The sequence below is a fragment of the Mycetomoellerius zeteki genome, unplaced genomic scaffold (genome assembly GCF_001594055.1).
Source record: "Mycetomoellerius zeteki isolate Tzet28-1 unplaced genomic scaffold, Tzet1.0 scaffold197, whole genome shotgun sequence".
Classification (NCBI taxonomy): Eukaryota; Metazoa; Arthropoda; class Insecta; order Hymenoptera; family Formicidae; genus Mycetomoellerius; species Mycetomoellerius zeteki.
In genome coordinates this window covers 59,813-72,753 of record NW_017256926.1, presented here as the reverse complement: position 1 = coordinate 72,753, position 12,941 = coordinate 59,813, and the positions used below count along the sequence as shown (strand labels likewise).

Genomic DNA, 12,941 nt, shown 5'->3' with positions numbered 1-12,941 from the left:
AAAAAGCACAGCAGTACATACATCTCTTATATAGAAGGATTATATATATTTTTATTCTTTCAATTAATATACTCATAAGAGATAATTAGTGTACTCTCTGAAATAGTCAATCTAAATAATTCTTTTAATGTGGTATACAGTGATATCGCGGTGTCAAATGCGGTCTTTAAGTTTAACTGTGACGCTCTATTTCGTATGTTAAAGTTATTGACTATAATTGTGAGATGTGAATTGCATCCTTCTTCGTGCTATGACTCTTTCTTTTTCTTTCTTTCTTTCTTTGAAAAATAAATACTCTCGACCAGTAAAGCTATCTTTTTCATTATCGTTCAATCAGGAAACAGTTCGAAAGTCTTTTCATCAAGGATATTTCATTCAAAACTTATGACACATTATACACAGACATATAAGACATCTAAACAGGTTCTCTTCTCGTTTTTTTTTTTCAAATCACTCAATTAAAATGGAAAAATCTGATCAAACGATTCAAACGATTTTCTTTCACACACAATCGATCAATAATTTTGACACACCTGCACACTAATGTAAAATTCTCACATAATAAGCTATTTATGTGTTACATTTTAGATATTTGAAACATAAGTTCAAATCGATAATAATATACAATACGGATAGCTACGATCAAACGTTCTCTAGATGTGTTGCGAGCTATTCTGACTCATACATACACTCTCTCTCAGGCAATCATATCATTCGCAATTTGTACGCTCCTTCTGAAAATCTTAACATTTTGAAAAATCTTTCGCAGTAAAAGAATGCTGCAAAATAGAATAAGATATTGTTTCAACATAGGTACCACACAAAAAAAATTTCGATTCACTTAATACCTAAAATGATAAATACTAATTTTCGATTTTAATGCCAATTATTTCTCTACATGAAAATGTATTTTTCTTTGTAATTCTTACTATCTCAGTTCATTACATTTTACATTTATTCATTTTATTTGTTATTTAATATTTTGAAACAGATTTCTTCGAAACAATGCAATGATACTTCACTCGTATAACGGCGAATATATTATATTAGAATTACGAAATAAAGTTGCTTTCCAAACATTTTGCTAAAGGATGTTATAAGGAAAATAAAAATATCAGAAACGACTGCGGAGCTTTAAGCAAAGTACCCTGATTCGAATGAAATTATCTATTCTCGCAGCTGCAAAATTCGCAAATCTAGATCTCTCGAATATATCAAGGAAAAATTATAATTCTAAAATAAATAAGAGATCTGTCGTTAAAAAGTAATGCGCAAGAAATATTCTATGGAATATTCTAAACAGCTTGAAAATGCGATGGCAAGTTGTACATTGTATTATGCTTTTTACAAACGTCTAACAATTCGGCGCGGCTCTCGATTCGTTACAAATTATATAATTGGCTTTGGTCTCACGGGTACCATCTATTCCCACATTGCACCCATTAGATCGATCGCCTTAGTTACAAATTTAATTCTCGTAACTAAAGGTGATCTCAATCTAGTCTCCATCTACATTAAATTTTTGACGTAGATAAGGAGACAAAATTTAATTATAATTAAATAAAAAAATGTGGTTATATAGAGAAAGCCAAAATATCTCAACAAACACTATTAAGTAAGTATTTACTAAAGCCCCCACTATTAAAGAGATTTGTGACAAAGAAAGACTTTAGCTATTTCCAATTTTCTAATAATTTAATAATTGCTGGTTGAAAAAATGTATACTTAAATGGAATGGAGAAACGATGCAGATGTGTGCAATTGTATGTAGCTATAATTATTTCTTATATGATCGTTTCGCCCCTCGTCCAAGTTCACTTGATTATTAAAATTTTTATTGTTTCCTTGGACTTAGTTGCGATTTAAAAAGTGTACTAAGACACACATTATCGTCGCTGCAGAGCGACTGGGCGATCTCGGAATCTAAGTAAATGACAAATGAGAACGCACGGAAGGATTTCATGTGTCATGTGGCAGTTATTTCTTTTTGAGTAAGACTATTTTGGTATACATTTCACTGGGTTTAATTTAGTCCGGATCTACAATAGGTGTTTTAAGCCTTAAACCAGATTGTAAAAGATTGACAGTCAAATGCGAGAACAATCGACTACGATTCATTCATTTCGTATGGTTTAAGGCTTAAAATTTTACCTATAGATCCAGGCTAAATAAAGTAGCCGAAGTCTTCTTGGGACTCATATCTCGTCAGGTATCTTTGTACAAGTAAATTACACGTTTACCAATTATTATGCTAAGCAATAAATGTATTCGATCGTGCAATCTCATCATTGTACAGCTAAGCTGTTCACACATCAACTTCATACGTATTGATTTTATTCATGCCACTATTCATCGAACGCTCACACCAGAGAGTGACGCAAAAATCGCGCACATATATTCGAATGATCGAAGCTATCCGCCTTCAATTGTCGTAAACCTAAACGAACGGAATTGTGCTAATTTGTCAAACCAATAAGAGTGGATAAGATCTCGGAATATTATAATACACGCAGTGGCGATTAGTGCAAAACATTAGAAAAAACGTCAACGTACTATAGGCTCTGGTTCTTTTTCTTTTTCTGAGATCGACGCGCTTTTAGAACTATCGACCTCATTAGTTACCACCGTTCGTTATGGTTGTTGCATCGGGACCCGTGGATAGAGGATCCGTTTGGTTTTACGAGTAGACCCACGGCCCCGGTTGAATTTACTCGTACTTGAGAAAGGTATTCGACTTCTGGTCGCGCTGACCCGGGTGATTCTGCCAGGCGCCCTGGGACGCGTTCGGGTTATTCGGCCCGGGGCCGCCGGTGCCGGGATTGCCAGTATTGCCATCACCGCCGCCTTGGTTCATCCAGCTAAGAAAGCCAGAATTGCCGCTGTTACCAATACTGTTGTTACCGGAGGGCGGCTGGCCCGGTGGACCCGGCTGGTTCGAATAACCCTGGTCGTTTCCCTGGTTCTGCAGATTGCCGATCAGACCCCAAGACGCCTGGTTCAGAGCGGCGGCCACCAATGCCGGATTGACCGGTAACGCAGACAGATTCAGACCACCCATCGCCAGCGGATTCGACATACCGCCTCCACCACCACCACCGTTGTTTTGACCGGTGATACCAAGGGCTTGTAGATTCGGCATGTCGAGATTACCGCGATTCCCCGGATTATTCCAGCCATTCGGGCCCATATTGTTGCCCGAATGGCCCATATAACGGTTACCCTGATAATTGCCCTGGACGTTATTATCGACGGGTCCCGGCGCGCCCCTGCCGCCCCTCATGTTCGAGTTAACTTGATTATTAAAATTTTTATTGTTTCCCTCGGACTTGGGCGCGGCATTCGAGACGTGTACCGAGACACCCTTGATAATATGATCTTCGCCACAGAGCGACTGAGCGACCTCAGGATCTAAGAAAGTGACAAACGAGAATGCGCGGAAGGGTTTCGGGATGAAAACGTCCGTGACTTCGCCAAATTTGGAGAAATATTCTCGTAGATCGTCCGCGGTTAGATCTTCTGTGCAGCGGCCGACGAAAACCTTGCAGGGAACTTGCTGTATCATTCCTTCCTAAAAAAACGTTATATCAAATTTGTACGAGGTTTTCACGGGTATCCAAGTAAAACTTGCGTACAGTGCACATTACTCACAATACCGGCGGCGGTAGAAATCGCTGCAAGGCGTGTAGCGTTCGTCAAGAGAATGGCAATACGTAACATAGATACATTGTGGTTTACATCGAGTGTATCACATGCATATATTACACACAATCAATGTTCCGTAGAGACACAGTGTAAAATTTCTCGCTTCCGGCTTAATACGCTAACATTCCGTCGATTGCAATTAATCTGCACTAAACGTCAAGTTTTATATAGAAAATTCTTAAATATTTATATCTGTTGGTTCAAGAAAAAACGCCGGCTGACTCGATTTATATGTAAATCCACATATGTTATATAATGAACACTTAAGCACTATGACCACTTGAAATCCATGCATCAATCTGTACAATGTCTGTTTCTTTATATTCACAATGTAGAGAATTTCATGCTACATTACACTGTCTTGATTTGAATAAGTACGTATCTGATAAAATGTGAACAGTTATATTCCAGACTAATTATTTCTACCATTAGACAACATATCTGTTATATTTAACAAACACCATGAATTAATGGGAATATATATATATATATATATAAATACTTTTTCTTTGATGTTAACTCGATTATTTACTTTTAAGACCTAAATTATCTCTTTATTATGCGTACAGTTATCGAGAAATATTTTCAATAAGAGTCTTATAATTTTAAAGGAGAAATATGATGTAACAATTTTTTTTTATTTTAAGTGCTTTGAGATATATTTTTAAACGTACTGTATGATTTTTCTTCTAATACCACTTCAGAAATAAATTCTATTTTTTCTATACATAATACCATTTTTCTAATCAGTCTCCATATAAAAACTATTTATAATTACAAAAACATTTTATTAATTTTTCAATTTGATATACAAAATAATAAGATGAGTTAATTGGTGTAAAAGAAATACTGTTTTCTAAAATTATTACAATTATTTTCTAAAAGAACTTATATAATTTGTATGCTATTACATGTATAGCCTTGTTTTAAATAAATGTTTAAACTTCGATTTTTAAAATGCACAATACAGATAATTTAGATCATAAAATTAAATGCATAAAGTACGATTGACATATTGCTTGAACAAAATATAATTTGTATATATAATATATAGCATATATGCATTTAAAATTTATATAATTTTTCCAAAATTATACCACGCATCCTTTTCATTATTTTCGATATTTCTAAAATAATTCGTGATCAACTTCTAATATATTTTATATCAATAATATAAATTAATAAAATTCAAAATAGCACGAAAGAAAATAAAATCAGCAAAATATTATCATCAGAGATTTTGCCTCTTGTCTTTCTATATAAAAAATATTAATTGCCTTTTGTGTGTGACATGAACGTAGCGGTAAAAAAGCGTTTGATAAGTCAAATGTTAAAGATTAATAAACATTCAATTAAAACAACTAATATTTTACATGTATTTATATAAAATTATATAAAGTAAATATTTCTGTGATTTTAATAAACCGCATTCACATACTTTCCAACATTCATTCACATAAATTTTCAACGCATTTTATGTACGAATTTGTATCGATATCAAAAAAATCCGTCAAAATAACACGTTGCGAACAATACATAACAATAATCAACATTCGTAGTGCTTATAGATGCGTGGTATAATATGCGCTTATAGATGCGTGGTATAATATGCGCTTATAGATGCGTGGAATGTGCATTGAATCTTGGGAGAAAAGATCATCATCGTCACGAGTCGACACATATACAGTCTACTATTCCCATTAAAACATGATTGATTGTAATTACGATAATTTTCCTCTTCAGTATCTTGACGTATCTGCGACGTGGTGATCCCTCGATGGCCGATGCTTGTAATAGCGATCGTAATAGTTCTCCTTCGCCGGGTATCTCGATGGATCAGCGTATCTACCGTCGACTAGGTCGCGGCCATCTGACGTGGCGGCATAGCGGCCGTCTACCTCGCGGTTGTCCATCGCGTACCTGCCATCCACTGGTTCCCTACCATCGACGTACCTTCTGTCCATCTCACGACTGTCTACGTATCGACAATCCGCCTCCCGGCTAGGATCGACCGGCAGATGCCGGCTGTCTGGGTGTCTCCCGTCTGAATAACGCACTTCGTACCTGCAGTCAGCTGCAGCGACGGCATAACGGCCGTCAGCCTGGTCATAGTAGCACCTTTGGTCATACCCGTAACTGGTATACCTGCCCTTGTCGTACTGCTCCGGACAATTGTCGGCTGGATAGACAGCACGTCCCTCGCTGTAATACCGCGACCCGTATTCCGCATCGGAGGGATACGGGGGATTAGCGGGCGCCGCGGCGACGTTTGCATGCGGTGGCGGCATGTAGCTACGAGAATCATAGGCGGCGGGGTCCTCGTAGCCGGCGTAGCTTGGCTTCTCGTTGTAGGAGTTGTAGACGGCCTGCTGCTGACCGCCACCGCCACCACCGCCACTGCCACCGCCACCGCCGCCGCTGCCGCCTTCATACTTGTACTTGTTATCGTCGTAAGGATAATTCGGGGGATACGACGGGTAGTGAGTGGTTTTGTAATCATACTCCGAGTCGTATCTCGGGGGTGGCGCGCTCGGGGGTGGAGCAGTGGCCTCGGATGACGAGTTTACGTTGGCTACGTACGGCTTCGACGCCGGCACTCGGCGACTACTCGGTGTGTGCACCGGTATAGGTCGGTAGCACTCGTTACCGTGCTTACTCGTATCATACTGACGTGCCATCATTAATCCATCAATATTCTGCAACCAGATTACACCAGCCCTCGACAATCACATACAGACTTGATCGTAATGCTGAAGCACACATACGCATTCGCTCAACGCTCCGTAACAACGCGGCACACATCTCAAATTATGTACCGTAAAATGAGATAATTTGGCTCAGTCGGGATAATTTTGACCCAAATTTAAAAAAATGTCTAATCAACATATAAGACGTCTTAAAAAATCTTTGAGATGTCTTATGGTAGTAGATTATGTGGCAGTATTCATAGTTGATGCTTATAGGCTTTCTACAACAAGCTGTTAATAGATCAGAAGTCAAGAGCGAGTTGTAAGCGAGCCAGCAGTGTGTATAAAGCAATAATAAGTGAATAATCAATGAGATGACCGAATTCCATTTCTTACAATTTAAAATTTAGATTACGTTATGACTGACCAATCATATATTGTTATTTGCCTTGAGAACTAAATTTCTTTTGATTGGTTAAATGTTGTAACATAAAAAACGATCTAATACGATTTATTTTGGATATAAGTTTCCTAAGATTTATGGCTTATAATTCTGACTTACTAGTATGATATGAGCGATGACTAACGCTTATTGTAAAGCTTATTGTAGAAAGCCATTTAGAAATTGATTATAGTTGATTCTTATATTTAAGACTGTCTTAAGTACAGTCTTAAGATGAATCAATCAAAGAGATACATCTTAAGACATTACTTCATACAGTCTTAAAATAAGAACCGAGAAGACTATAAATATAGGCCAATAATCGATTCTTCTCTCTCACATTCGACTGTGACTGATCAATTTTTTGTGATTTAAGACTTAAGCTTAAGTAACGGCACATTGTAGAATGTTATATTTAAGACTGTTATATAAGTACAGTTTTATTACATTATTATATTATCATAAACGAGACAGTCAGACATAAGCATCTTAAGATATTAATGTATTAATATATTAGCTTAAAATAGTCTTGAAATAAAAATCAACTATAATTACCGGTTTTGACATATGCTATCTGAGCATTATCAAAATTTGGATCAAAGTTATCTCGATTTTAAGTCAAAATTATTTCGTTTTACAGTTCGAATACGTGTTGATACCCCGCCGGTGAAACACGCGAACGTAAATGATTTCGCAGCGCAGAATCTATTCCGCGAAACGTGACACGACGACGCGAACTATTACACCATTCATTCGCGAGTTTTTTCATTCATGATTACGCATTCTTCCTAGAATCGCCTCGCCAAGATCTTTTCCACGTGACCTCACACGTTCTGGAGAGACTTTAGGGCGTTACTCGTATCGTAACGACGCATCGCGGATCTCGCAAAATTGGTCAGAAGCATCGTTCCCGTATTACGGTAGCTCGCGCGAAGAGATTCTCGGATCTAAGAAATTGGTTCACGGCTGATATCCATTTCTATCAGATTAACTTTAATCTCGGTTTAACTTTCTTTTTTCTTAGTTTATCTTCTTCTAGTTCTAAAAATCAGAAAGAGTAAATTAAACTGAGATTAAAATTAAATTATATTGGTAGAAATGGACATGAGACATACTCTACATACGCGATTGCGAGGTCCTGCATTTACATACTTCAACACACAAAATCATACCCGTTACAATATTTGATGTATCCAGGAAGATACGCGCGCTCAAAAACGTGAAAATATCGATCTTTTCCTTCAATTACGCTCTCTCAATGCGCGACACATTCCTCATAATATTCTCATTCACGCGTACTCGGGATGTTAACGCAATTTAGCGAGTATTTTAATTTTTATCAGCGTAAAGATATTTCAAGATAGAACGAGGTAGTATGAGGATTTTTTTTTCATTTGAGATGATCGAGGCTTGCGAAAGCTTCGGCCACTTTTAAGAAATCTTGGGAAAGATAACACACGACACGTTAAGGTTTGTTAAGTTGAATACGTTTTTATCGAATCATTTCTCTCTCCATTGCAATGCCTCTGACACAGGACTATTAATCACTCTCCTAAAAAGATCTCATACCGTTTTAGAGACACAAACATACTATATTATTTACATGTTCACGCAAGCACACCGTTAACGTCGCTCTCTCCACGGCTCACGCACCACACTCGTATAAACATACATTCGTACATACAGACATTTTGCATTCTTTCTGTATAATTCCACCACTTATAGCCGTTCGCACATTCACCTATTTATACCACACAGCGAAATACGTCTCATATACATAAAAATAACATATTCAAGGAATATGAGAAAATATTCGCTTAAAGCATTATATGATAAAATGGAGATAGACAGAAAGATAAGGTATTATCCATATCCACAGTTGTAAGCTCTTATCAATTTTAGCCGATTGTTTCTCACACGACATTTCATCTTTTACTTGGAATATTACACGTGTGTTCATATCTGTACATATCTTAGAATATAAAGATACATAAAAATTTTTACAGCAATCGAAATGAGAAAAAAATTTGCCTTATATATTAGAAAGTTAAATATTACTTTCTATTCTATCTCAAGTGTTTCTTATTTTTTAAAATTGTCCTCCATAATAAGGGAAACACACGAAGTGATAAATTCTGATTTTAATGAAACTTTGTATACATATAGATTATATAAAAAGATGAATTTAGAAAACGTCCGTTACGGCGGAAAAACAGTTTGAAAGGGTGAAATCATCTCTTATGTGGTAAAGCGGTTTTTAGTTTTTTCCGTTATATCTCAAAAATCCGTTATATCTCGAAAACAGAAGAATGAAATCACTCCTTATTATAAGTAACGTGGGTTTTCGTTCTTAAAAACTATTCGAAATATCAAAAAATGTTTTATACAAAAGCTTTATAATAAAATTACCTCTATTCATTTATGTCAATAATATTTTTAATAAACAATTTTTTAAATTAAAAAAATTTTTTTGTTTTTTAAAAATATTATTGACGTGTGGATGAATAAAGACCATTTTATTGTAAAAATTTTGTATAAAACATTTTTTGATATGTCGAATAGTTTTTAAGAACGAAAACCCGCGTTACACTTATAAGGAGTGATTTCACTCTTCTGTTTTTCCGCCGGAACTAATATTTTTTAAATTCATTTTTTTATGTAATCTCTGTATACAAAGTTTCATTAATATCAGAATTTAACACTTCGTGTGGTTCCCTTGTAAGATTAATATGGAAGAAACATTTTAAAAACAAACTAGCATTTATCAGTCAACAAAATAAAGATAAAATTAATACAGTTTGCATGTTTATATGTTCAATTACATAATATAGGCAACGATACAGCAAAATCAATTAATAATAAAAAAATAATAAAATTAATAAAAATAAAATAATAAAATTAATAAAAATAAAATAATAATAAATAAAATCGATATAATAATCATACATTTAATTAGATCAGGATTTGGTTTATAAAATAAAAAAGAGATAATCTTGCTAAAACTATAAAATGTGATATATTATAGCAACTTGATTATAAATTTTGTTATAACTTTTTTATCGAAAATATGTACAGATTGAAGGCAAGTGTACTTGAAAGAGAGAGAATATATCATTTCAGAAACAATACAAAGTGTCTATTTAATAACACACCATATATATGAATAAATCTGAATTCTTGTATCATTTAATATTTATATATACATAATATACTGTTATTATATACTAAATTCTTGTATCATTTAATATTTATATATATACATAATATACTGTTATATTTAAATTATTGACAGTAATATACGATCAATGATTGAATTGATATTAACATTAATGTTGTATTGTATATTTTATTATTCAATGACACACAGTAATGTCTTCAATAACAGAATATGTGAATTTCATTAATAAATAACTGAATGAAAATGTTAGAAAAGTGTATAAAGAATTGCAGCATTTTGCAATTTCTTGCAAAAATATGAAATTTTCTTTAGATATCTTCTATTGCTTTTAAAATGATTTATTCGCTCCTAAGTATCTTAAATGTGCATCACCGATTAACGCCTTTAAGATTTTCTTATACATTCAAGAAAGCGATAAAAAAGTAGCAGAAAGAATATAGGATTTGCAAGTATAAGTTATGTTCTTACCTTACTATTAGGAACCTTGACATCGCACCATCTGCCATCTATCATATGACGTTGAGCAAGGCATCTCAACTGCGATTCATAACTTCCAAATCGAATAAAGCCAAATCCTTTGCTTTGACCGGATTTTGCATCTTTTTTTACCTGCGACGAAAGTGATCTTTCATAGTCAGAGCGTATAACATTTTACTTATGTGAATAAAATATTCTGCTTTTTATCATTTGCACTTATCAGAAGTACATTACCAATGCGTATATAACGCATTATAAATGTTTATCTAATTAAGTTTATTTATTACTACTTTATTTATTATTATTTATTAATTTATTATTTATTCCAATTTAGTTATTATCATTGTTTTAAAAACATATTTTTATTGTAGTTAAAAAGTTATAATAATATGACTCTTTTATTTATCTAATGGATCAGTAGACTTAAATACATTATTAGTGTAATGAAACGCAAGATTCCTTCGTATTAGTTTTCAAACCCAACTTCAATAAACGCGGAGACTTACCTGTGCCATCAAAACTTCACCAAACGTTTCGAAATACTCGCGCAAATTCTGTTCAGTTGTTTTCCATGGTAAACCAAGCACAATCAAGTCAGTGCAACGCAACTTCGTTTCCATTCTTTTAGTCTTAGCTGTGGAATTTTCCAAATTGTCATCAGATTTACGTTTGTTTTCTGAAAAGATATAATAGACGTTTACGTCTGACTCGTGATGATTTATAGAGAAAAAAAGTAAAAAAGATGAAGAAAAAAAAAACGATGTTGAAAAGAAAGAAAAAGAAGAAAAGTAACTCAAAGATTTTCAAGTTACACATTAATTCTAATATTCGTCAACGACGAAGCTAATTTCAGCAGCTGATTGCAGTACTCTTATGGACCATGAGAACATTATCCCATTTAGCTGACATTCATTAAAGTAGACAAATTAAAGTAAGTTTATTAAAGAAGACATACATATAGGAGTATCTCTAAAATAATACAGCATCCCATCAAACATGATGGATATAATTAAGAAATAATTGCTTTAAATAGGATATTTCAGGAAAACTTGGACCAAACTCTAACTTTATTGGCGTCTATAATTTAATCGGCAGAATTTCTAATTGCAATTCATTCTCCTTAATAATTTCTGATCTTTTTTTCCATGCATTAGAAGAGACTCTGAATAATTTTATCTATATTAAACACAATGCCTTTTTTTTTTTAAGTTGAACTCCTTGTACGGTTCATCTTTCTTTCTTTTCTCTTCACGTTAAAGAAAAAAATAAATAAATCCAGTTAAAAAGAACAGGTCTAATATATATATATATATTTATTACAAGATTATATCTGTATTAAGTGACAAGTTGAACAAAGAAGCTATGCGTTTCGCGGGTTATCTCCAGGTTTAGATTAATTGGCTGCTTTTATTAAATAAAACTGATCAGTGATTTTTTAATATGATTGGTTTTTGCATTTAACCAGCGAAGAACTAAAGGCAAGAACTAATATTAAGGAATCACTGAGCGCTTACTAATAAATTAATTTCTGCTGAACACAATCACTGATAGAATGTCAACGTTTTGTGAACATTGCAGTTCACTTCGTCAGGGAGAGGATAGACTGAGATTAATTCATGTGCCGTATGACACATGCTTTTTAAGCCTATTAATTAGTTGCAGGTTCTCAGATCTTTCTGATCAATCATCACACTTAAAAAGTTTATCGTTATAACACTAATTATGATACATAAAATATCCGGCTAATTCTGTATCAGGCTGCTACTCGCCCTGATTAAGCAAACTGCAATCTTCACGAAACGTTGGCAATCTAAAACAATGTATATACCTAGCGAACGAATACCAAACAGCAAACGCAAAAATTTGTGCTGTTATTTGTTACATAAAAGTTGTACAAGTTTAATTGCTATGTACAACAAACATCGAATCTGATCGAATGCTAGTATTCGGTGCAATCAAGAAAAAGAATAAACTACTCACAAATACAAACACGAATGTCTGAACATTCACGTTCGATGTTCGTTCGCTAGGTGTATACGTGGCTTAGCAATGGATCCATAGACACGGAGATAATCTGCATAGTTTCTTTACAGAAAGTACCTGTGAAAGTCTCAAAAGTATTAAGTTAAATAAAGGAAATTTGCACATATTACACATAAGAAAATACATATATTACACTCAAAAAAATATTCTGCTAAAAAACTTAATTTATGATTACTCAATTTATTTTCGTTCTTTTAAGTAACATCTTAAACAAAGAACATTTTCTTGAGCTATATATTATATATATATATACATATATAAAATATATATTCTTAAAATATATTATAAATTTTAGAAAAACTCGAAACAAGAATTTTCGTTTAAAAAATATTATAGTTTACCAAAGAAGCAACTTTATATAATAAATATAAGTATGTCGAATTTGTTTTAATTTAATAATCTTAATTAAAGT

The 12,941-nt window shown here is 33.8% G+C and overlaps 1 protein-coding gene across 2 annotated transcripts in view; it reads right to left on the bottom strand.

Annotated features, from left to right (window-relative positions):
• Positions 1-1,990: 1,990 nt before the first annotated feature.
• TBPH (TAR DNA-binding protein-43 homolog) overlaps positions 1,991-12,941 on the bottom strand; it is a 12,462-nt gene continuing 1,511 nt past the window's right edge. The window contains exons 2-5 of one of the 2 annotated variants that reach the window (XM_018447026.1): positions 10,993-11,162; positions 10,478-10,618; positions 5,428-6,398; positions 3,502-3,568 (exon numbers count right to left, since the gene is read on the bottom strand). In XM_018447026.1, coding sequence (XP_018302528.1) covers positions 5,442-6,398; positions 10,478-10,618; positions 10,993-11,162 — 1,268 coding nt within the window. In that variant the 3' untranslated portion in view covers positions 3,502-3,568; positions 5,428-5,441. Of the gene's footprint in view, positions 3,569-5,427; positions 6,399-10,477; positions 10,619-10,992; positions 11,163-12,941 lie in introns of both variants that reach the window. The other variant, XM_018447027.1, reaches the window with a different exon arrangement.